The sequence below is a fragment of the Lepisma saccharinum genome, chromosome 2, assembly GCF_977018435.1.
Source record: "Lepisma saccharinum chromosome 2, izLepSacc3.1, whole genome shotgun sequence".
Taxonomy (NCBI): Eukaryota; Metazoa; Arthropoda; class Insecta; order Zygentoma; family Lepismatidae; genus Lepisma; species Lepisma saccharinum.
In genome coordinates, this window is record NC_139230.1 from 178571023 (window position 1) to 178598172 (window position 27150).

Here is a 27150-nt window from a genome sequence, read left to right on the forward strand (position 1 = left end):
CTTAAACATTTAATACATTTTAGCGAATTGAACGTGAATAAAAGAACGACGGTAGATACTGAATTGAAATCGGTCCTTGAGCAACACTATTTCACAATACGCCAGGGAGTACTGGTATTTTGTCTTTGGTAAAAACTTATTCCTGAAATTTAGAATATTAATCTTATTGTCTCTAGTAGTTTAGTTATTAAAATACTTGAATTATTTTTATTTCTTTGGATTAATACTATTAGAAATAACATTTAATTTTAAACTTCTGGTATACCAGGTTGAATATGTATTTTTTAAAAGAACAGCGGTGATCAATTTTTGAAAATCGTTGGCCAACTGAATTTGTTTTTATCGTCGTACAACTTTTGTATTGTTCACTTTATTGCTACATTGAAATAATTTTCACCGATTTATTTATGTACTTTGGAGTTTTGTGTTGGCAGAACAGAAATAAGGGTCCGGTGGGCCACGAATTGAACACCTCTACTTCAGAAATTACATCATCTTATGTATATTTTTTTCTAATGGCTGACAATTTCGCACGATACATAGTTGGCTACCCTTTAGAACTGGACACAAAGGGTTCATAAACGACAATTATCATTACCAGATTTTTACCTGTGAAGATAATAAAACGAGACAAGATTCTGATAGTGCAAGCATCACAATGTTACGGTTATGAATAATTCATCTGCTCAAAGGAGTAAAACAATGACATATCACTCCGATAATCATACATTGAGCATTGTACAACTGTTGAGGCACGTAGAACCTGCTGCTTTATGGTGGTTACGACATGGTATGATCAAAGAAAGGTTGAAGTGACAAATCTTTTCACTCAAAATCTGGCACATCTCCAGCACGATGCAAGGAAAGTACGTGACTTGCACTATTATTTGCATGTATGTAATCAATGAAGGCATTTCGCTTTAAAATCATATGTTGAGATCTCCACGTCGTTAGCATACGCAGGATTTCAACAAGGGAAGGGGGTTATTTCTAAAAATTTCTCCAAATTCACATTACCAGTGTTTTATTACACTTTAATTAATTAATAATACTTAGTTGCTAAATTCCACCGAGTCTACTTTGCGTAAAAGTAAGCTTAAAAACATTGCAAAACATTCATCGCTTCTAGGTGATTCACAAAGCACCTCTTCATATCTACTCTAGGACCATGATAAAATTCAAGTATAATTCCCGGTTTTCAAGGCAAATTTTCAAAATGGCAATTGCAGACTAACGAGGCTCTGGCGTCTGGAATCACCATTAATCCTTATCCTCGCGATTAGCCAAAAGTGGAAGAAAAGAAAGGCGACGTAAAATTAAACAAATCAATCAATCAAACAAAGAATATGTATGTACAAATATAAATACTGATGGTTAACTCTTTGGGCACTATTGAATTCTTGTTAAGTAAATAATATATTCAAGGAGAACTGCACACCTAGTTTTGAGCCATCTCTGTACAATTTAGTATTTAGTATTCCATAGTTGGCTGGGCAATTCTATAGGCATGTCATACGTGTGGTTATTTATTTTATGAATCACAGGCAAGAGTGGTATCTCATGTAGTTCGTTTATTCAGTCTTGTCCGTTTAAAACTATTTTTAAAAATTAATGTCTGTGCATACAGCAGTGGTCTGGTCGGTGGGGCGTCCGTGATCTCAAGTTGCTTTTTTCCCCTGTATAGAGCCCCAGAGGCCTCACCCACTCTCTAAATCGATGGGTATCTGGGGGAAATATTGGTGGATAAAGGCGGTGGGAGCATGATGCGGATCACATCACCTCCACTATGGCCAAAATCTAAAATGTGAGTGGCCTCACACCCAAATTTCCGATGTGCCTTCATGGCATGGTGTAATGCACAGAGGATAACTTAAACTTTTTAACCTGCACAGTGAGGAAATCATATACATTTACAAAGTCCGGTCTGGAAACGTATAATAGAAGGTTTATTTACACAATTGAACTGAAAAGTTATTTTTTCTTTTCTTTCCAACAATAAAATGAAAACTTACAAAATTAGGATAAGTCTCATGTCTGTATAATTTGAATGCTGTTCCACACTTCCAAAATTATCACAAAATACACAGAGGTATTTCAAATTATCTTTAATAATTTTTAAAAAATGTAATAAAACATTTTAAAGCTGACAAAAAAAAACAATACTCACCCATCTGGAATTCTAACACATTCATGCTTCTCTTCTTAAGCCAGACGCAATTGTACATCTCGTCTCCACTGAAATACAGAAAAATAAATTGTTACTAAAGCATCTCAATCTATGCAAGAGTTCAAAATTATTGAAATTATTATCTAGCATGATTAAACATGTATGTCCTTTTATTACTGTTGACTTATTATTGTTTTATTATTGACTATAATTGAATTTTCCTAGTATTCTACCATGTGAACTAATTGTACAAGTTCACCTGTTTCAATTTCTCCGTTCTTCTATATTATTCATTCCAAGTTACTGGAACTTAAATCGTCTTATTTATTTTTACTGTTTTCACCTTCATACTAGACCTGTGTACCAGACCTGAGCCAATGAACTGGGGCATTCTTGTACAGACATCACTCACATATACCCACAAAGAATGGTCTCATTGAAAACGTGGCTTAATTTAGGGGAAAAAAGGTAAGTTCTGAAGGAAAGAGGAAGCTGTACAGTTATCTTAATTATTAAATGAAAGTTCCGTAATTACTGTCGGAGATGAATTTCGTGACATTCAAAAACAGAGCTGCATTCTGTTTTCAATGGCCGAAAGCATTGAGAAGTTGTTTGTACAAATTATAACCTAATAATTTTCTACATGCAGTTAAGACACTTTCTAAAGAACGAAAAACTATTTAAACACGTCCGGAGGATACAATACCATTAACGTTTTCTGTGTCATCTCGCCTACAGCTACTAGCTTGTAAAATCCCAAACCAACAATTACAGCTACACAAGAATATACAGATATTCACGTACAATTTTCTCATTATACGAGATTACATAATTTCACGTTATACAACGGGTTTATCTCAATGGAAATTGACTTAAATTCCAGGTCATTTCCTCTCCCATAAAAAAGATCGTACATATGTCTGCTTGCACAAAATTTCCTGTAACAACTTCTAATACTTGAACATGTAAGAAACTAGCAAGGTCGTTCTCAGGTATATAAGACATGTATCCAGACCCGATAATGGTGGCTGGGAGCAGGGAGGGGAGGGGTACAGCTGAAAAGGCATATATTTTTTTCAATAATAATAATATACATGTGGCTGTAAGGCTAGCACATGAATAAAGACGAACTCTTTTTATTTGCTGTGTTATATCATTTATGCCCCACCCTGTATAACCAACAAATATGCATGTACCGTCAGAAGCAAAGCGTATTGTAATTAAATAAAATATTATTTGTCTGAGCAACAGTGTAAAAAAAGTTGCATATGCAATAGGTGTTAATAGCTAGAATAGGCCTAGTTCTGTTTTGCTTACGACTGTACAAGTGAATTCTGGGAAAAAAGACGCATTTAATCTTCACTTACCACTGAGTTTTTCCATAAACAAGAAATCGTTCATTTGATTCTGGACCGGAATCAATACATCGCATAGTGAATGTCTTGAACGTTCGATGGTCCTTGTATGTAAGCGTATTCCCATCCACAAAAACATTCTCCCAATGTCCATAGGCCCAACTGGGAAATCTGTGGAAAAGAAATGAAATATATCTGTAATGCTACATTATGCATGCATGATGTAATTGCAGTTTCTACATTATTCTTTTATTAAACGTGGTTGTGTAGTCAAATGCAATTAAAGTTGGCTACTGATTATTCACTCGCACAAAGAAAGGGAAATGTAGGGCAAATTATTGTTATTGAAAAACAACAAAATATTCACACTTTACTTGCGGCTGGGTTGCGTCATGTACGAAATATTTAATGTAAATTACACGAGGAAAAAATATTTTCCAATATCACTGTAAACTCTAGTTTCCATTCTTTTGATGCAAGATGAGCAGTTGAGGCAGGCCCGTACTCAGGATTTTTTTGAGGGGGGGGCAAGCCCGATATCTTGGTTTTATATATACAAGGTGGGCACAAAGTCGCTTTCCCCAAATATTTGATTTCTTCATTTATTGGGGAAAGCTACTTTGTGCCCAACCTGTATATATATAATTGTCATGTAATATATATCAATTATTAAATAATTAATTAATATTAATTAATTTATATTTATAAACATGTATAAACAAATTAATTTGTTACATTTATAAACTAGCAAATTAATTCCTTTAACAACTGGTTCAAAATGTCCAGAAATTAGAAGATAACTTAGGTGAAATGTTTCTAATAGCTAAATGTGAGATTTTATTTAATTATTGCTTTTTATTAATAATGATAATTAAATTTTCATACTTTTATTGTGTTATCTTTCTATAATGGTGTAAATCTATTAATGGTCTCTCGAAAGGAAATATTTTCTTTTCAGAGTTGCAGCTAGATATTTAAGTGCCCAGGACGAGAATAGATTTTTCGCACCCCCTGCACCGAATTTGTATCCTCCCCCCCCCCTACCTAGATGTAGCTGGCATACTTAGACATTGTAGACATTTTATTTAACCACTCTTTTCCGTTGAATCCGACGAAAAGAAAACTTAAAATTCAAGAAATGTGGCTAATAAAAGGACAGTCGGTTGTGCATCCCACATCATCTTCTTTCAAGCAGTGCGTGTTATTGTTCAAATCTGTAAACTCGATTGCAAATTAAAGATAACTAGGTGGAGGGACAAAACTGAGAAACTTTAAGAAGACATTAGTTTCCTATGAAATTAACATGTAAGTGCTATGATTTATTCCCGACGATAGGAGGTGAGAAATGGAGAAGTAACAGATCGGTCTAATTTCTGTATTTCAGGGGCAACCCCCTTCGCAGATACGGCCCCATTCCTTACTAGACCAATTTGATATAATTTTAAAATCTTATCTATGACTCCTACGTTTGAACCCGAACTTACCCGCCCTAAAAAGAGAGAGAGAACAAGGGATGTATGTAAAAATTCACACACGGGCAGACATCATTCTTTGTTCTTCCTTCTTTGTATGTGTTTATCTTATTATTCTTAGTAAAGTATGTTTGAAGTCAAAACTAATTGCTTATCTTTGTTGTTATGACACAAACTCTTACCCTCGGAAAATTTTGATGGGGGACTGCAGACTTCTGGATTCTGCCTCTGACCAGAAACAACACATTCATTTATGAAAATAAAATTTAAATTCTTGCAAAATATTAAAAATTGTCCATGTTATTTGTGTAGGTTGTTATAGGTTTGCATTAAAAAATTTCATGGCTCGAGGGGAGAGGGGGGGGGCATGGCCTGAGTTGAGGGGCAGTTTTGGGGAAGACAGATAGTTTCAAACCTTCAGTTGTTCGAACTGGAAAAATCGTAACGTACCTGCATGAGCTACTTTCCACTTGAGCTGGCCAGCCTGAAGATCGTACAGTTGTCAAGACAAGAGTTTCATAACCATCTGTGGAACTACGAAGGTCTGAGCTACAAGTGGAGTCACTTGAAAAAGCGAGGTAGATTCGTCCAGTGCCAATTTCTTCTCGGTACATCTGTATGAAAAAAATAAGTAATTAAGTAATACAGCAGCATCGGATTGGTGGTTATTCTAATCAAAGTTCGGGCATATTATATTCGCTATTATCCGATCCGGTTCTCATCATGTAGGGCAGTCACGCCACTGATATAAATTTGTTTGTAAGATTTGGTTTGGTTTGGTTGACATAACTAAATGGTGATTGGACGACATGAGATGAGATTTTGTTTGTTTTTGCTATTTAGCGTCGCTTTTCTGCCACTTACGAGATGGGATGGAAGACATCACGATTCACGAACAGATATGACGACACTATACAAACCCCACAGAGGATTATGCTGACTGTGCGTGTAAGTGTCAGAGCCTCGTTGGTCTGCAACAATGCAGTCCTGGCTGAACTGCGTGGAAGGGAGGTTGACATTTGAGTGTTTTCCTAGAATGTTACACAGTAGTCGACTTTCGTTCTCGCCACAGAAGTTCCTACTGGGTTCGAGTTCCGGCCTGGGACTTTTTGTGAGTGTCCCTTCATCGCTTCCATCTAATCACCACTCAGTCTCGGTCGCGATTAGCCAAAAGTGGAAGAAAAGCGACGCAAAATTATAAAAATGCACCCCTATCAGCAATAGGCCGTGTACAGTCAGTCAGGATTAAACATACGAAATGAAATGAGTGCTTAGGGAGTAATTATATTGCAAATTTTGATCGCATTGTTCGTGTGGATGAACTTGCCTTCTTACTGTATGTTTCTAAGCTCAAAATCCGAAATCGGAGCTGAAATCGTACTTTTGCTTGATGCTGTACAATGCGTGTCGGTTCACTGCATTTGTTTTATGTGCTCAAATTCGGTGTACATAAATGTTAGAAATGTAACTTTGCTGAATAAGAGTTTTTTTCAGGATATCAAACAGGTGATTTCCGGATAGGCTTCCGAGCTTTCGAGGGCTAACGTCACTCTCATCTTTAGAAATTGCTCTCGAAAGCTCGGAAGCCTATCCGGAAATCACCTGTTTGATATCCTGAAAAATACTTAATCATTCGCCACCAGGAAAGCTTCAAGAATTAGCTTGTTAGAATTTTAAACTGAATCATTTCCTAAAATGTGTGGCGTTCACAAACACACAGAAAGAGATCACCCTACATACACCCTGGTATAAAACTGAATAATATAAATAATAAAAAACATAATTGTGATAATTCGATACAACTTATTATTTGCTTCCATTTATTGTTGTTGTTGTTGTTGTTGTTGTTCTATCCGTGGGAGTCTTTTCTAGTCGACGAATGATATCCGGTAAAATTGTTTTAATTTCTACATATCGCACCGTTAATATGTTAAAATACATAGTTATTCTACTTCGTTACTGACGTCTACACACATCGTTCGCGAAAATTCTTCAAAGGTAGGGAAGATATTTTAGTCATTTTAGGCAAATCGGGACTGGACCTACAGTTTAAAGCGGGGTCCGAACCAGCATGTGCCTCCATCAGATACTGTGTGACTTCTGGCATAAAAGCATTTTGCAGACTCACGAGGATCTGGCGTCTGTGTTCTGTCATGTGTGCTGAGTGCCCCCCCTTTACAGCCTCAGCTTTTAACTGAAGTCAGAATGTTTTACTATTTTAGTTAACAACATTACAGATAATTTAGGTAAGGTAAGGGGCTGGACCCCGTATAACGTGACGGGTGCAAATAGCCTTTAAGTGCTGACGCACCCAATAATTAAAATTAAAATTAAAATTTTGGCATAAAAATCTCTTTTCTGTAATTGAAGACTAAAACTGGTAAACGCTGTAAGTGCCACAATAATTCAAACACCGTTTTCCACGTTAAACTGTGAAATGTGCCATGCTTTATAATGTGGTAAACGTGAAATGTGGCTGGTAGCCCTCTAAGTAGTTCAAAGAGCGTGTAAAGAGGTCACTAGTGTGCACGTTCTTACGGGCTGATGTGCGGAACGATGCGATTTCCCAACACTTTCGCTTTTGGCACTTACAACGTTTACCACTTTTAGTCCTCAATTCTGAAAACTTGTTTAACCATTAATTATTATTTATTGGACAAAGTGACAGAATATGAAAATGAAGTTCTGAACTGGTTTCTACATCCGTGGCGTATTTCATTACAGGTGCACAATGCAGCATCGTGATGAATGTGCATCCTGTAAGAAACTCTACCTATCAGAGTAGAAGAGAAATATTTTACGTACTAAAACAAAAGTACATCCTGAGCGTGCGCGCGATAACACAGAGAAGAAAACAAAAATATTAATCTCCTTTCTTCTCATTACAAATGTGGTCGACGAACGTAGGCCTAACAGAAAGTGAAACACGATGAAAGTCAAAGACCTGTTCAAGGACTTGATTTGCGAGGAAGCCGACTCGAGTTCTTTCTGGTGCTACCAGGGTGAGCTGCGAGGGATGAGTCTTAAATGCTGTAGGTGGCGTGGCGCATTCCAAGACAGTCAGGAATGCGACTAGGCTTTGGGGGCACACACCTTGTTTGTTTTGCCGCAGCCGACCGCATCAAAACAAGCAGAGCCGGTAGTAGCTCACAGCACGTGACTTTAAAGAATTGCATGCCTTGAATTAAAACTGAGGACGAAGCATCGTTCCTTGATCGCCATCAAATGATGCTTCGTCCTCCATTCTTTGTCAGTTCTTGATTAGTATTATCATAATCAGACTTTGAGAGTTACCTTTTAAAAGTAAATCAGTTACAGTTACTCTCTGTGAAATCTAACTCGTTTATAGTTACTCTCTTCTCTTTGAAATGTAACTCGTTTACAGTTACTCTCTCTGGAATGTACGAGTAACTCGTTTATATTTACTCTCTCTGGAATGAAACTCGTTTACATTTACTCTCTCTGGAATGTAACTCGTTTACAGTTACTCTCTCTAGAATGTAACTCGTTTACGTTTACTCTCTCTGGAATGTAACTCGTTTACGTTTACTCTCTCTGGAATGTAACTCGTTTACGTTTACTCTCTCTGGAATGTAACTCGTTTACGTTTACTCTCTCTGGAATGTAACTCGTTTACAGTTACTCTCTCTGGAATGTAACTCGTTTACGTTTACTCTCTCTCTCTCTGAAATGTAACTCGTTTACAGTTACTCTCTCTGGAATGTAACTCGTTTACAGTTACTCTCTCTGGAATGTAACTCGTTTACAGTTACTCTCTCTGGAATGTAACTCGTTTACAGTTACTCTCTCTGAAATGTAACTCGTTTACAGTTACTCTCTCTGGAATGTAACTCGTTTACAGTTACTCTCTCTGGAATGTAACTCGTTTACAGTTACTCTCTCTGGAATGTAACTCGTTTACAGTTACTCTCTCTGGAATGTAACTCGTTTACAGTTACTCTCTCTGGAATGTAACTCGTTTACAGTTACTCTCTCTGGAATGTAACTCGTTTACAGTTACTCTCTCTGGAATGTAACTCGTTTACAGTTACTCTCTCTCCGAAATGTAACTCGTTTACAGTTACTCTCTCTGGAATGTAACTCGTTTACAGTTACTCTCTCTGAAATGTAACTCGTTTACAGTCAAACAAGCCGTAATTTTGTTCGCTACTGCTGAAACGTTCGAAAAAATAACTGCAAACGTCTATTAATTTTGTCAATCATTATCTGAAAATGTAGCCGAGTTAGTTACTCATTTCATTTCGAAAAGGAATTATTTATAGTACTAGAAAAAGTTAATATGACTTCCAAACACCGATTTGGCACATAGTGTGGTTAGGATCCCACTTAGCCTATTTGTGCATAAAGTGGACTTCAAGCATTCAACATGTAAAATTATAAGTTTGTCAAGATAATCGGATATTTAGTAATTGAGAAAATACAGTCATCCCGGAGCTTAAAATTAATTGTAGCGATAACTTACAGATGCAAAAAGCAACATAAAATAACAAGGAGTACCTGAAAATACCACTGTGTACAATAAAACCTCTTGCTAAACACTCATAAGAACGTTTTTGTTCAAAATTCAGGTTTCATGAAAATTTTACTTAGCAGATATTCAGTCAACAGCATCGTTTTTACCCAAACGTTTATAGTTCATGCGTGTGCGTTCCAGTTTCAGATTTAACTCGGAGATTACATGCAATGTAAAAAAAATAAGGACGCAGCTCGATGGTTGTAACACATCCATCTTCCTATCCTGGTAACAAGGGGGGGGGGGGGAACGAAAACCACGAAGCTTACATTCTCGACACATTGCTACCTCGAAAGACTGCACGCACCGAAAGAAATTTGAATAATATTTCTTCTAAACGAGAGGGGAGGATCATTAAGGGCGATCTTCTTCTTGTAGATGTTACGTTATGCGAGTCAAGTCATGGAGTTATTAGCAGAAAGAACAAGATGATTTGCAGATAACTGGGTACCACGGGAAAACAGACTTTCTTAGCCTTGACTCTTAACCATGGCTACACCAATTTTCAAGTAACTCGCTATAACTTCATGCATGTTTACCGAGCTTTCATAGCCCTGCAATAAACTAATGGGGAGACTATAAAAGCAGAACGGAATAGTTGGTTCGCTATGATGGCTGACAACGGAATTTGCCATGGTTGGCCATTGGTTGAGATCCGGCCGGTGGAAAATAAAACTTGCCTTGTTTTGTTTTTTATATGTGTATACCTACATGTCTGCAGTTATATATATTATTTTCAAGCCAACTTGTACATGATGCAGTGGCTATGAGAGAGAGAGAGCTGAAAAAGCAACGACCCATGTAAGGTTATTAAATTTCACGTGCTGATGGTTAATTCTCATGGTTTCTATTACAGTCCCAAAATTGTAAAGTAAAATACAAGTGTTTCAACACAGTACGGAAAACTGATTTTGGAATCTGAAACCTATTTTGAAGTACCGGATCTTTTTCAAAACAACAAATTTCAACTTTATGGGGAAGCTATTTCTACGGTACTACTCTATTTTGAAAATCAGTGACCAGCAATAAAAATAGAACACCTAGATCCTGAAATACTAGTTTCCCTGCAACGCGTTAGTGTGATGCGTAACTCTATGACGATAAGTGGATATTAATAGCAAAGTTTCAATGGCAACTTCTACCACCGCCGTATAGTTAGGCAACACACAAAACTCCTTGCAGGAAAGCGAGTGTTATTGCCGGTGACTGTACTTTTCGTAATGCCTTGTAATCAAGGAGTCCCGGGTTCGATACCCGGTGTGGGCACATTTTAAACTGTAGGTCTAGTCCCAATTAGCCTATCTGCGCATAAACTAGAACGACAACTTAAAAACAACTCGTAACACAAGTACACACACGCATATATTTATATAAGAAATAAGTTGTTACACTCACCGCACATCGATAGAGAGGGCGCTTTTCTCCTCCCACACTCGTGGTAAGAAGGGCAAGGTACCTTTGATTCCCTGGGCCTGCCCAATCCCCAAGGCACTGAAAGCTTATTTCTGGAAAAAAAGATAAGAAATGCAACATGAGCGGAAACCACGTATGCAATCATCTATAAACATCATAATAACAATATGCTTTTGTAAAGTGGTGCAACAAGTAAGTTCATTAGATGAAATGTGATATGAGAACCGGAACTTCATATCCTGTGTAGCTAGTAGAATCTCTGCATAATTTATGGACGATTATTTTAATCGTTAATTTCCTATCTTGATAATTGGGATTTCCTTTCTCAGAATTTATGTGCACTAGTATATTGTCAGACTTCTTTACAAGTAACAACTAACATATTACTATAAACGACTATAATCAAAATATATTCTCGGACGGCAATCTGAAATATTGAGAACAAAATTAAGGCTACAAGAATGAAATATCTAAATATTTAGTAATTTTATTTACTTTATCTAACTTTTGTTTTGTGTCACTCTGGGCCAATTTCAGTTGGATGGAATTGTGATCGTCATTCAAAATCTTCACTTTATCGGTATTGGATTAATTGAAGAGCTCTATTCCAGTTGAAGGAAGTAAATTCCAAAGACGTAATCGTGGTGCACAGGTACAGTCACGGACACTTCTGGGTTATAACGATTCAACTGAAAGTCAATGGGGTGGTAACAGTTTAGAAGTACCTCTGACTGTACAAGTGATGTGTGTTCATCACGTTTCCATTGCTTGTACCAACTCGTGTCATTATCACAAACGGGAAAGGTGTGTCGAAATTTCAAAGACCACAAATGGAAGGGAAAAATGATAAAAATGAAACATGAAAAATAACCTAATTGTGAAATAGCAGAACAAACAAGATAAATTTACTATATCTTTTCCACTTTTGCCCCTTTTTACCTCATGAGTTAATTGCGACAATGAAAATACATTATGAAATAAATAATGGTGGAAGCACCGTGACATGTGCAGTTCAACCAAGATGAGAAAAAACTACGGCAAACTCTCTAACTAAAGTGGACAGTGATTTGTTTTCTGCTTCCAGTGAAATAATGTAACTCAGTTACAGCAGTTACCCTCTTTGTAATGTAACTCAGTTACAGGTATTACAGTAGTATAAAAATATGCATCTGACCCCAACTCTGATTTCTTGACCAAACGACCACAAAAAGTTGAAAAACTCACTTTCTCTCCCCGTTCCGCGCCTCATTTATTACGCTGACGACGTTTCACGGGTGCAAAAAGGCAGTGATGAGTGAAAGAGGAGCTCTCCTCTTCTCCTCCTCTCCTCTTCTCATCTTCTCATCTTCTCATTTTCTCATTTTCTCATCTTCTCATTTTCTCATTTTTTTATTTTCTCATCTTCTCATCTTCTTATTTTCTCATTTTCTCATCTTCTCATCTTCTCATCTTTTAAGGACCAAATGTTTGTAGATCGTGATCTTCGTAAACCTCTCTTCCCATCCTCTTACTTTCTCATCCTCTCATTCTCTCATTTTCTTATTCTCTCTACCTTTAGAACATTATCGTCAACATTAGAGATGAAGTTGGAGTGCTGGAATCAAGGGGACCAAATGTTTATATATAGTGATCTTCGTAAACTTTTCTCTCGGGGGGGGAAGGATGTGGCATATACACACGCGTGCGCTCTCATCTTCTCATTTTCTTATTCTCTTATTCTCTTATTTTTGAAAGATGAGTGTATTTTATCGTAATTTTCCAAGTCCGGGACCAAATGTTTATATATTGCGACCTACGTAAACCTCTCCTCTCATCTTCTCATCTTCTCATTTTTGAAAAATGAGTGCACCTTATCGTAATTTTCCAAGTCCGGAGCCAAATGTTTATATATATATCGTGATTTTCGTAAACCTCTCCTCTCATCTTATTATTTTTGAAAGATGAGTGTATTTTATCGTAATTTTCCAAGTTTGGGACCAAATGTTTATATATATTGCGACCTACGTAAACCTCTCTCTCTCTCGGGGAGGGAACGATGTGCCACACACACACATACGTGCGCGCGCTTATGTATTGTAACACAAACAAACAAACAAATAATAATTGTTGTTTTTTAGGATGCCTGGCCCCTATATAACCTCGCCGGGGGTGCATGGTGGCGACGAAATCATCACAAGTTTAGATTTGTACTGTGAATGTTGTCAAAAATTTAATCAATATTGTTTATTCTCGATGCTAGAATCTTACATAAATTATTCTCTAAAAACGAAAATCGATAATCCTATGCCAAGCCCCCCCCCCCCCCCCAAGGCATTCAGGCAATTTCTAATGTTCGCGTGGATAGCCACGCTCGGTAGAATTTTTCCTGTTCCTGTGGAGCAATTGTGTTTCGTCGCCCAATGTAACATTTTCATCACGAACCAAACTATCCACAGCAACCCCTCCCCGAACCCATTCACCTTGCATCCTTTTTCGCCCGAAGAGATTCTATTTTTTTTCAGCTTTCCCACGGTTCTGAATGAAGAATCCATCACATCCCTGATAACAATAGAATCAGAGGGGGATGTGGCGGAAGCAAACACAGCAGCATCTTCCGCTTTTGAGTTTTATACTGGGAATCGTTTGTTTCACACACCACACCCTGACGGGGCGTGGAATAGATGCCGAGGGGGAAATGATCGACAATACATACATGGGCGGAACTGTCAACATCCCGTTTATTGTTATTTGTCCCCCACAGGATATTGTGCGCATCACAAAATCTTTTGTTGAAAAAAATATAGCATGAGCGCTATAGTCAACAAGGGTTTTTATTTACTAAAACATTGACTATAACGCTCATTGTGTTTTCACCAAAGAGAGTCGCGTGGAGTAGGAAGGAGAGAAGGAGAAAAAGGAGAGGAGTTTCTATATAACGTACCAGTTTCTTTTTTGTACATCATTATCATAGTGAACGTCAATCGTGGCAGTTCAGTATTCTTAATTGTTTATCTGGTAGTATACATATATATCATCGTGGAAGTTTTAGTGAGCTACAAGTTTATTTTGAAGTTTCTCTATCTCTCTTGAAGGGTGAACGTCAATCGTGGCAGTTCAGTATTCTTAATTGTTTATCTGGTAGTATACATATATATCATCGTGGAAGTTTTAGTGAGCTACAAGTTTTTATTTTGAAGTCTCTCTCCACCTCTCTTGAAAGGTAAGTTTTTATTTTCATGATATATTAATATTTTTGTTTTGCGTCTGACACACACATATTCAAAGGAGTCATAAAAATTGACACACACTTACATGTCGTATATTTTTAACCCCCTACAACAGTGCACACACACATACATACATACATACATACATACATACTGTTCGCGTCTAATATATATGTGGAAGGAAAAAATATCTAGCATTTTTCAACTTTTTTTCCTTCTGTTTCAGTGTGCTTTCCACTACCATCACCACCACTACAACCCCCCCCAAAAAATTTCTCTATATATATATATAAATAACAGAGAGAAAAAATGGAACCGCAACCAGGTCCCTCCGGTCTTTGCGGGAAAGTGGCATGTCGCAACTGCGGAATATTAATTTCTAAACGTAATATTGCTAGGCATTTGAAAAAATGTCGTCGACCGGATCATGATGTTGTAGCCCCGCCGGCAAAAAAATCTCGCATTGATGTGCATGAAGACGGTGCTTTGAATAAAAATGCACGCATCATGACGTATAAATCTGGAAGCGACGAAAAATATGACTCGAGCATCTTCCTCGACAATGTGAAATCTCTGGTAGTCGATAAATTACGTGATTGCCTCGTTAATGTTGCAATTAAAATTCATCTCGTCTTGACCCTGCTGTATGAGAAAGTTGTCTCGTCCGAGTCAAGTACTTTTAGCTTTTACGTAGGGTGTGAAGCCTTACACGATGACAATAACGAGAATCTTGACGAGATAGTGACACGGCTATTTGAGCACCTGACACAAAAACAAGAAGAGTTTGAAGGTAGAGGAAGTGGATGGAGTCTTTGCGGTCACAACCACATGTTAGAACTTCGAGTCTGCAATTTCAAACCATTACGCAGCACTAAAAAAAAAACAAAAAAACAAAAAAAGCAAAATGCAGTGTTGAACATACAAAGTAATGATCAGAAGAGTTTCCTATGGTCTGTCATCGCCGCATTACACCCGTCTAATAATAATAACCCCCAACGCCTGTCCAATTACAGAGGATATGAGGGGATATACGAGAATATGATGAGAGGAATTTCCTATCCTGTGCCTCTAAATAAGATCAATCAATTTGAAAAAAACTATAGAGAGGAAAAAGGAAAAGATATCAATATTTCTGTTTTTGGGGTTGACGATTGCGACAATATTCGTGTGTTAAGACCTGCTAGAAGCCAGAATAATGTAATTCGACTCTTGCTTGTAGATGGCCGTTACAGTTTGATACGGAATTTCTCAGGATTAGTAGGAAGACAGATCACCAAGGATCACGATAAGATCGAAATTTGCGATCGATGCTTGAGAACTTTTCGCGTGGGAAAGAAGATGAGAGAACAGCACAAGTGTTTTGGCTCCGTGAATGCAGAACCCGAAGATGTCATGCCGGAACCCGGAACCAAGATGAAATTTCAAAAACACCAGGCTCTTCTCCGCCATCCCGTCGTCCTTTATGCCGACTTTGAAAGCTTCCAAGTTCCCATGACGTCTTGCAACCCTGATCCCTCTACCTCAAGCACGACCCAAATTTTTCACCACGAGCCTTGCAGTTTCTCCATCTACGGAGAAAAATTGAATGATGTCATCTTGTATTGCGGACCCGATGCGGCAAAACATTTTGTTGAGAAGATAGCGGAATGCGCGAGAAAACTTGCACCCAGCCTGAAGGGCTCTTACGTTTCTCCACCTGCTCTCACAACAGAACAACAACAGAGACATGACGCGGCGACAAGATGCGAGGAGTGTAACCAGACTTTCACCGCCGAAAATTACAAGGTCGTCCACCATAACCACCAGAATGGATTATTTCTAAGCACCATCTGTAATTCGTGCAATCTTAAAATTAAGGAGTCGCATTTTGTTGCCGTGTTTCTGCACTACACGGAGAAGTACGACACACATCTCTTCGTCAAAGAGCTCCACAACATAACTTCTCGAATCAGCATCATTCCGAGAACGAGGGAGAAGTACATCGCGGTGAGAGTGTGGATCCCTCTCCAAGAAGGAAGAAGCGTGGAAGTGCGAATCCTGGACTCTTACAATTTCCTGTCCTCCAGCCTCGCAAGCCTTGCATCTCAACTTGGCGACGAAGATCTTGTGGCCACCAAACAAAAATGTTTTTCGGGGAGAGATGAAAATTTGAATCTGTTGCGTCGCAAGGGCGTCTACCCCTACGAGTACGTCAACAATTTCGACAAATTTGACGAGACGGAACTTCCACCCCGGGAGGTATTTTATTCTTCTCTCACGGAGGACGTCTGTTCCGAAGAGGACTACGAACACGCTCGTAGTGTGTGGACGGCATTCAATTGCCAAACTTTTCGCGATTATCACGATCTCTATCTCAAATTGGACGTAACACTTCTGATGGATATTTTCGAATCGTTTCGTAAGAGATGCATCGCGATATACAAGTTGGATCCTGCGTATTTCTTCACCACGCCGGGATTGACTTGGGAATCGATGATGAAATACACCAAGGTGGAACTGGGCCTCATCGCAGAGAAGGAACAGTATGCTTTCATGGAGAGTGCGATACGCGGTGGCATCGTCCAATGTCCCCGACGCCATGCTCAGGCAAACAATCCTCATACGCCTGGTTACGATGCATCGAAGCCCAACACCTACATCGTCTACTGGGATGTCAACAACCTGTACGGCCACTCCATGTCCCAGTGTCTTCCCATCAGCGACTACGGGTGGATGACCGAAGAGGAACTCTCCTGCGAAGATTTTCTCAACTGGAGCGAAGATAATGAATGGGGTTGTTTCTTGGAAGTGGATCTCGATTATCCCGAAACGCTTCACGAGAAACATCACGGATTGGCCCTGGCCCCCACCAAGGAGAAGCCACCTGGAGGATCGGAGCCAAAACTAATACTAAGCATGGAGAACAAGCGGAATTACGTTCTGCACTACCGACTCCTCCAATTTTACATAAGTCACGGCTTGCAGTTGAAGAAAGTTCATAGAGGATTGAAGTTCCGACAGAGCAAGTGGCTCGAACCGTACATAGCCGAGAACACGCGACGCAGAGCGCAATCGACATCGCCTGCAGACAAGGATCTGTACAAACTGTTCAATAACGCCATCTACGGCAAGACGATGGAGAACGTGCGTAATTACATCGATGCAATATTGGTCACGGACGAAAAGAAATTTGAGAAGATCGTCGCGTCACCCTACTTCAAAAACTTCACCATTTTCGACGAGAATCTAGTATTCGTTGAGAGGAACAAGAAGCAAGTGATGCTCAACAAGCCGATTGCCATAGGTGCCACCGTTCTCGAACTATCAAAATTGCACATGTACCAATCGTACTACGATCAGTTTCAACCCTTTTATGGAGATAACATCCAAATATGCTACATTGATACGGATAGCTTTATTTTTCTAATCCAAACACCAAACCTCGAACATGATCTGACTAAGATGAAGCATCTGTTTGATTTTAGCAACTTACCATCAGGCCATCACTTGCATTCGACAGAAAACAAAATGACGATTGGAAAGTTCAAAGATGAAGCGGTTGGTAATTACAGCAGGGAATTTGCGGGGCTTCGTGCCAAAATGTACTGTGTAAAGATTACAGAAGAAAAAGAGATCAAGAAGGCGAAGGGGGTGGGAAAAATAAGTACCAGCAAATTTAGCATGCAAGACTACAAAGAATGCCTTTTTCATGGTAAAAGGCAACTCAGCACCGATCATCGCATTGCAAGTAAATCGCATGATTTGTACACGACGCGCGTAACCAAAGTAGCATTGGATGCAGCGGACAACAAGTTACGTGTTCTCGATTGTCAAATCCACACGCGAGAGTGGGGGCACTACAATACAAGCGATAAATGTGACGTGTGTTAACCGTAACCCCATAGCCATGAAGTTCGCTGTGTTTTTGAAGAAGAATAGCATACGGAGGAAAAGAATGAAGGAGGGAGCCCTCGGGCGATGAAAAATAAGAGTTGAATTTAATGAGCCTCGTTTTGGAGCGGGCTTAACAACATAATAACAGGTTGCAACTTTTCATTGCCCGAGGGCTCCCTCCTTCATTCTTTTCCTCCGTCTGGTTTTTGAAGAATAGCAAATGCACAACGTGTTAAATAACAAGGACAATGAATCTCTTTGGTTTTCGCAAAGAAAGCAAGATGGACACTCCTTCACCAAATTCTAATAACCTTTTACCTTCCGTGTTATCTAAACTCAATGGTCTACTAATTGTACATCTTAATAGTATATGGACGGAAATAAATAACGATGTGGGCAAGATGTTTTATGTTTTTAATAACAATTTACATTTCTATGAAATTCCGATCGACGGGAAACTTCAAATCACCATAAATCCGGAGAACACAGGCGAAATCAAAATTTCTACCGGCAAGAACATTTTTCGAATGAAGCACGACAAGATACTTTCTAACATTACGTACGATGTGTCTGCAGGAGATTATCTTTACGTGGAACTCCTCGGAGACTACGACAAACTTATTCCTCTCTTCGTAGAATTACGAATCGTCTATCCTATTATAAATAACCGTTAACCAAAAATGCCTAACGACATTTTCGGCAACACCAAGCGTGTGGACCATGCAGAAGAGATTCTCATGTTGGACATTCGAGTTAAGAAGTTGAGGACTGATTTGATCGCTTTGCAGGAAACCTTAAACAAAAGTTTAGAGTCGGAAATCGCTACGCTCCAAACGCAATGTCTCGACCCTATTCTGAAAATCGATTCCGAACTGAAAACGCTGATAAAAAATTATGTCGACGTACCTTCTTATGACAGCGTTCAAAATATACAGTTGAACGTGGATTCACTTCAAAATGATTTGGCCAAATTACAACAATTTCAATCGAAAAATGAAGATTTGGAAAAATTGAAACTCGAAATCGAAGAACGAACTTCCGCAATAGAAAAGAATTTCTCTGAACTTCAAACCGCCGTGAATGATATTGATGTAGAACGCTTGCATGTCGTCGTTTCCAAATTACAAGAAGAATTCACCGGCACGTTAGAAGAAATTAAATCCAAGTTGCAGACTTTGGAAGATACAATGACGAACCTACCATCGTCGGACGAACTGCAGGTCATCGGTAAAAGCGTCGCGAACATAAAAATTCAACTGGAGGCTTATCAAGATTTCGAACACATTCAAACCACCATCGCTACGCTTCAGGCGTCTCTGGAGTTGATCAACGAAGAAATTAAAAATATTCACGCTGAAGAAAGTGTGTTGACGAGTATTCAGGACACGTTAAGCGCAGTTCAGCAGAAGATCCAATATTTGGAAAATTTGAACGTCGAATCCAATCTTACTCATTTTCATCACGTACTGGACAACATACAGGGTGACTTGGAATCGTTACGAACGAGCGTGCCTTCGAGCGAAGATTTGGAAAAATTGAAAACGGCGGTGACGGCACTATCCGATTCGAGTGACATCAAAAGTTCGTTGAGCGATCTCGAGAATAAAGTGGCCAATCTCCCTACCTCCAAAGAATTACACGCTTTGAAAAGGAACATATCTCGCATGCTGAAACGACTGGAAACGGAAACGGCGAACGTGGAACAGATTCGAGACGAACTTGCTTCCCTGGTGTCGACGCTACCCACCTCGCAGAGCGTCGCCGACCTTCACACGCAGTTTACAGAGATGCGAAGCATCGTGAACGATCTTACCGAGAAGAGCTCGAAATTGAATCAAGTCGAGAACCTTCAGAACATTGTGGTTAACATCAGAGATCAAGTTGGAGTGCTGGAATCAACGCAGGAATCAACGCTGGCCTCTTTCGGTGCCAAGTTGCAAGAACTCAACGAAAGCTACAAGCAGTTGAACGTGGAAGTGAAAATCAAACCGTCATTTTCTACCGTAACGGATACCATAGTCGAACATTTGTTGCCCGTACAAAACACGCTGGGTCAGCTTCACAGCAACCTCGTTAGCGTCGATACTAAATTCGCTAAACTGCATTCTCTGCAAGCCATCGAAATCAACAGCGTACCCAATCAACAGAGAATCTCCACGTTCGTCGAAGGTAACAAACTGTACATGCTGCATCCTTATCATCCGTACTACAAGTTTCTCCTCGATGGGACGATTCAGATAAACGAATTTTCGTACTGGTCTCACGGCAGAAAAGCTAGCGTTCCCACCATGACTTTGATATCGAATCGTGGTGTCCAGAAAGCAGGAAACATTCCTCTGGCACGTTGGAACGAAACGCGCAACATATATGAAATACACGAAGACGAAGATCTCACCGTTTTCGACGTGAGTGCTGGCGATAAGCTGATCATTCAAAACACGAGCGAAGTGCCACCCTCTTTGAATCCCATCACACTGGTGCTTCTCTTGAAACGTAATCTCTAAGAAAAAATGTCAAGGCAGGCCATCGTCGAAGAATTGCATAAACCTGCACGCCGTAACTACGAACGTTTGGCTGTGGTAACCAAGGGAATCGACGACCTCTGGGAAAGCGACCTCGTCGAAATGAGTAGCGGCAAGTTAAAAAACGTACATAAATTGAACAAGGGCAACAAGTACCTCCTCACCGTCATAGACACATTTTCGAAATTCGCATGGGCTCTACCTTTGAAGGCGAAAACGGGGACGTGCGTCACGGAAGCATTCAAGACAATTTTTTGCGAAAGTGGCGGTAGACGACCTCGGTTTCTGCACACGGACAAAGGGAAGGAATTTTACAATGCCGTATTCCAAAAGTTTATTCGGAAACACAACGTTCAACATTACTCGACCTTCAGTGACGTCAAGGCCAGCATCGTGGAAAGATTCAATCGCACTCTGAAATCGCGCATGTGGTCACGCTTCACGCTTCAGGGAAGCTACAAGTGGGTCACTATTCTTCCGGAACTTGTTAACGACTATAATCACACACGGCACGCAACGATAGGCATGAAGCCAGCTGACGTTACCAAGTCTGACGAGCAACGTTTAATTTCTACAGTTTACTGTCCAAAATACACGCCCACGACAAAAAAGGCTAAATACAAAATTGGAGAACAGGTGAGGGTCAGTAAATTAAAGCGAACGTTCGACAGGGGTTTCACACGAAACTGGAGCACCGAACTTTTTACCGTGGTTCGAGTTCTACCCGGGAACCGTCACACGTATATAATAAAGGACAGTGGCGGTGAAATTTTATCGGGGCGCTTCTATGAAGAGGAACTCTCTAAAACTAAATACCCTGACACGTACCTTATTGAAAAAGTTTTGCGCAAGAGAGGCAACAAACTTTTGGTGAAATGGCTGGGACTTCCGGAAACAAGTTGGATCGATTCAAACGAAGTGATTCTATGAGTACGTGGAATGTTGTGAAACGTTTACCTAATTCGGAAAGTCAAACGAAGAAAAAGAACGGCGAATTGCTTCCCGACAGCATCCGCTGTCTGATCGTAGGTCCTTCGGGGTGTGGGAAAACGACACTGCTCGTGGACAATTTTCTCCTCGCACCGAATTGGTTAGATTGGAAGAACAGGCACCTGTACGTGTTCTCGAAAAGTTTGGAGCAATCCAAATACCAGCAACTGATGAAACTGTACGATGGTCTGGACATTGCAACGTTCGCCTCGGAAATAAAACCACTTGACGATTGTCGTGAAAATTCAGTTGTTGTGTTCGACGACGCCATCCTGGAAAATCAAAATGAAATTCGCAACTTTTTCACGCAAGGTCGTCACAAAGGAATGGATTGCTTCTACCTAGCTCAAACGTTTTCCAAAATTCCAAAACAGTTAGTACGCGACAATGCTAATTTCATATGTTTGTTTCGTCAAGATCACACCAACCTCAAGCACGCGTACGATGACTACGTAGGCGGAGACATGAACTACAATCAATTTTCGGAAGGCTGCTCTTCTTGCTGGAACGCTGACGATTTCGGATTCGTGACGATCGACATGACGAGGAAACCCAACGACGGAAAATACAGAAACAAAATCAACGACTTTCTAAACGTTGCAACGTTGTGAGAAACGACGTATATAAATAACGTCATGAGGAAACGAAAAATTGAAGACGAAAATCTCAAGCTTCGCGATTACCTCGCGAAACGCTTCAAAGGTTGGAAATCCGAGAATCGCGGATTCTACGAAGAGAAGAAACGTCAGGATCAACCTGTGATCGATGCCATCAGCGGTCTAGGTAAAGAAATTAAAAGTGTCACGGAACAAAATAAAAATTTGATTAATGAACTCGTGCCGCTCGCAGCTAAAAGTTATGCTGTACCCACGCCCATTTCGAGCATTCCTTCGACGCCGTTCGAACTGAAGGATGCACCGGTACGACGTCGAGCCATTGGTAGCACGTCGTCGTCTTCGGATAAAATCGAGTTGGGACCTTTGGCACGAGACTACCTGAGCACGGGGAAGTTCGACAAGGATGAAGTGTTCGGATTGTATCCCAGCATGGAAACCAACGAAGGCGGCGGTGTGGTGTGGAAGATTGGGAAATCGAAGGTGACCTTCGAAGGCAACGACATTAAAGTCAATTTAGGCGACAAGGATAGTTGGACCAGGTATCCGGGTACGGTAGGACTGTGGGAACTCGTCGCCAAAAAGCAACCGAAAGATTACACCGACGAAGATTACCAAAGTTACAAGGAAATTCTGATCATGACGGATGCCTTGTACCAGAACAACGACGCCTCGCAGAATAGGGTGAAATCGAGCAGCGGCGAGAAGTACAGGAATCTCATCAAACCGATTTGGAACCAGGTCAAAACAGGCAGCGGCGTCAAACGCTACAACACGTTACCCAAAGAATTCGTTTGGGTGGACGATGTGAGGAAACTCGTGGACCGATTGTTGGTGATAGCCGGCGAGGAGAATGCAGGCAACCGTAATTTCTACAACGAGAAGGTTGGCATTGTGGACATGATCAGCACGAAACTTTCCAACTTCATCGTGAACGACGACAAGGGCATAGGTTACCTCATCAAAATCATCAACACGCTGCCTCCGAAATTCTGGAACGTGGCCGAAGGAAAGGGACTCGTAAACGACATCATCAACAAGTTACCTTTCGAGATGCATCTACCTGGCTACCAGTACTGCGGACCGGGTACCAAACTCGAGAAAAGATTGGAGAGAGGAGACAAGGGTGTGAATCCGTTGGACGCGGCATGCAAAGATCACGACATTGCTTACAACACCACGCAGACGGATCTGGACGCACGTCACGAAGCAGACAGAAAGTTAGAGCACGCAGCTTTCGAAAGATTCGTCAGCAGAGACGCATCGCTGGGTGAACGGGTCGCCGCACTGGGCACCACCATCGCCATGAACACGAAACAAAAATTGGGGTGGGGTATATAAATAACATACAGTAAAAAAAAACAACATGGCTTGCATAACTGATTTGCCACCCGAGCTACTATCTAAAATATTCAAAAAGGTAGTTAACGGAGATGTTAATAAACTTCTAATCATAGCAAGAACAACGCCGGAATTTCGCATCCCTTGTGAAATGGTTCTCAAGGACCTTCTTCGGGAGATCTGCGGCCTGAGGTGCAGTGATCTCAACATTCTGCTTTCGGCTGCAGGGGAGAAATTGGACGATAGGTCGGACGAACTGTACGAGGCGATGCAGGGAAGAAGACGGTATACTGATGATTGGTACAAGTCTATGCAGGAGACGGAAGATATCACTACGCACATCCTCGCGTTTTCCGAAGCACGAACTTTCTTCCTCTGTTAAAAAATAATAATATATATATACGTGTCAAAAAAACTTGATATATAAATAACACACATCGTGAAAAAAATAATCTTCGGTATATATAAATAACACACATCGTGAAAAAAAAACAATTAAATTTCTCTCTAACACTCTGAAATTTTTTGATATGACAACTGAAAAAATAAGTGAGCTCCAAGCATTAAAACAAATGCTAAATTTGTCATTTGAGTATGTAAAAATTCGGGAATTGGAAGTCGACAAATCTTACACGATAACTTCCGGTTCAATCGTTTCTACCCAGTATGGTCCCAAGGTACGCCTGTTGCTCAACGCACAATACAGTCTATTTTTACCAGATCGATACGCTAACATGTTATCGGATGAGAAGCTATCTATTTTAATCGAGAACAAAACTCGAATCGTGTACAAGGGGACAAAGGAACTTCTTGGCAAGAAAACAAAGCACGTAATAGAATTTGTGTAACGACTGCGGGGCCTTAAAAATATATAAATAACATACCGTAAAAAACTACACAAGAAAAAATCTCAGAATATATATATAAATAACATACCGTGAAAATAATACATAGAGCATCAACATGAAGCCCAAGGGTGTCGTGTACCAGATACCATATTCGAATCTAAAAAATCTAGGTACCCTTGATGGGTTACTCACCAAGAAACAACGCGAGAAGAAACGTTCTTGCTTGTCGAAAGGACATGGAATGAAATTGCTGCTCAGCACACCTCAATTGAAAAGGTTGCAACGTTCGCGGAAACAGCAAAAGATCGGAGGTTTCATATTCAGCATCCCGGCCATCCTGGCAGCATTGGGGGCCGTTGGAAGTTTGGCCGGCGGAAGTGCCGCCATTGCGAAAACCGTCATCGACTCGAAGAAGAACAAGGCGGAATTGGAAGAACAGAAACGTCACAACCTGGCCATGGAGAAGAAGGGGAAAGGTATAACCAAAAAACAAAAAAGCAACCTCGATGCTTTGAAGAAATATAAAAAAAAGAAACAGAAGCACTCACCAACCGAGACATTGAATCTCTGATCGAACCGTTACAAATCAAACACTTCAGAGGAGTTTTCATGTCCGACTCGTTACCTTCAAGCGTCAAAAGAAGAGAATGCGGAGTAGTCAACTTGGACGGCCAAGAAAATCCAGGCACGCATTGGATATGTTACCACAAAAACGATAATGATAAAGCATTCGTTTTCGATTCTTTCGGAGGTGTTCCACCTACAAATTTAGTTCATTATCTGAAAACAAGCAAAACCTCCATATACTACAACGACGAACGCATTCAAGATTTCGGAGACGTGAACTGCGGTCATCTCTGCCTCTCCGTGCTCGCCTTTCTCTCTAAAATAAATAACCCTACGATCGAGGATTTCCAGAAAGCATTGTGGAACCTCAAACAGCATCACTAGGATGGGTGTGTTCCATCTCACGAGCGAATCTTCAATCTTGAAACTCACGCTGCACGACGACATCGTCTATCCTAAATCCGTGGCTCTGCGTGCATTCTACAGCATGTATCTCATACCTAATGTTACGCAGCACAACAACAAAATTAGCGTCGGAAGCGAACACATCGTCGTCACGCCAGGACAATACAATCTTTCCACTTTGCAAGCTCAATTACCCAAAGGCACGTACCTTTCTCAAAATTCGGTCACGCACAGAGTGGAAATCCTATCCGCGACGGAGACCGTGGACCTGGGCACCATAGGAGAACTTTTAGGTTTCGAGAACAACACAAAACTCGAAGCTGGCATCAAGCACGTGGCAACCAACATTCCTAAATTCTTGGCCATAGAAACTTTGAACGTACACTGTAACGTGGCGGAAGGCATGATCACGAAATCCTCGGACGGATTGTTAGGAAGTCACAAGCAGACGGGAATCATAGCCACTTTCAAACCAAGTTCCGAGTTCATGGAACCGATCATCTACACGCCCTCTTCGCCGATCTATTTTCCAGTATGTCGCAACCGCATAGACGACATAGAGTTGGTGGTGACGAACGAGAAAGGAGACGTGGTGGATTTCGCAGGTGCCACTACGACGGCCATCGTGGAGATCAAGGTATAATAAATAACCATACATGTAAAATGGAGCAAATCGAAAGTTACGAATTGCAATCTTTCCCTCCCAACCGTCGCACGTTCGCCAATCTGAACGAAGCGAACAGGGAGATCGAATACGACGTTGACGTAGGCGATGGGTTCATTCATCCTCACAGAGCAGACCTCTACCTTCAATTCGACGTGGTGAAGAAAGAAAGCGGAGACGCGTTTCCCGCAGCAGCAAACTTGATACTCGTGGACAACTTCGTGCCTCACCTGTTCTCGCAGGTAGAGGTGAGGAAACACAACACCGTCATCGACAGAATAGATTATCCAGGCATCACGTCGACGGCAGTGGGAACGTTGAAATTATCCAAAACGGACGCAGCGTACTATCAAGCGGGAGGATTCGAAGCCGGGACCAAAATATCGACGAGAAGTCACACGGTGCTCTTTCCCATGCGTCTGCTTCCGGGATTCTTCTCGGACTACAAGGAGATCATGTGGAAGGGAGGACTGAGAGTCACGTTTCGAAGAGCGGCCAACGATAACAACGTACTGATGCGATATGCTACTTTAGGTCCGGACGGCACCACGCCGATAGCCAACACTTTACCCGAAGCAGCGAAATGCGTCATCCAAAGCATGGAATTGAGAATGCCGGTGGTGGAATACGAAACAAACTACGCCCTCAAGTACAAAGCGGAGATCTTGAAAAGTCCACAGGTGCCGATTCACTTTCACGGTTACCAGTGCGTGCAGAAGATGGCGACGGGAAGTCACATGGAATTCGACGTGACGACGCAGTTCAACAACATACAGTTCGACATGCCAGATTTCGTCGTAGTGCTCTTTCAGACCGGGAGGGACAAGAATCAGGAAAAAGATTCCAGCAAATTCGACGACTGCAAGATCAAGAACGTTTATCTGAAGAATGGACGCAACGAAGTGTTCCCGCGCGAGAATTACAATCTTGACGTGACCAAAAACGATTACCTCAAACTTTACGAAGCTTACACGGCTTACAAACGCGTGACCGAGGGAAGTGTGGACATGTACTACACGCCCAGCGAGTTTAAAGCACGGAGACCCATGACCGTCATCAACACATCTAAGAGAAAGCAGGTGGTGGTCAACGATCGAACCAACATCAAGGTCGTCTGCGAGTTCCATGATGCCTTGCCCGAGGATACCCTATGCAGCGTCATCCTGATTGCAGAGAAGT

General features: G+C 40.7%; 1 protein-coding gene across 1 annotated transcript in view; it reads right to left on the reverse strand.

Annotated features, from left to right (window-relative positions):
- Positions 1-27150, reverse strand: part of LOC145984208 (uncharacterized) — a 222697-nt gene that overhangs the window by 50952 nt on the left and 144595 nt on the right. Inside the window, exons 5-8 of the mRNA XM_083117738.1 lie at positions 10924-11033; positions 5445-5608; positions 3535-3693; positions 2168-2235 (exon numbers count right to left, since the gene is read on the reverse strand). Coding sequence (XP_082973864.1) covers positions 2168-2235; positions 3535-3693; positions 5445-5608; positions 10924-11033 — 501 coding nt within the window. The remainder of the gene's footprint in view (positions 1-2167; positions 2236-3534; positions 3694-5444; positions 5609-10923; positions 11034-27150) is intronic.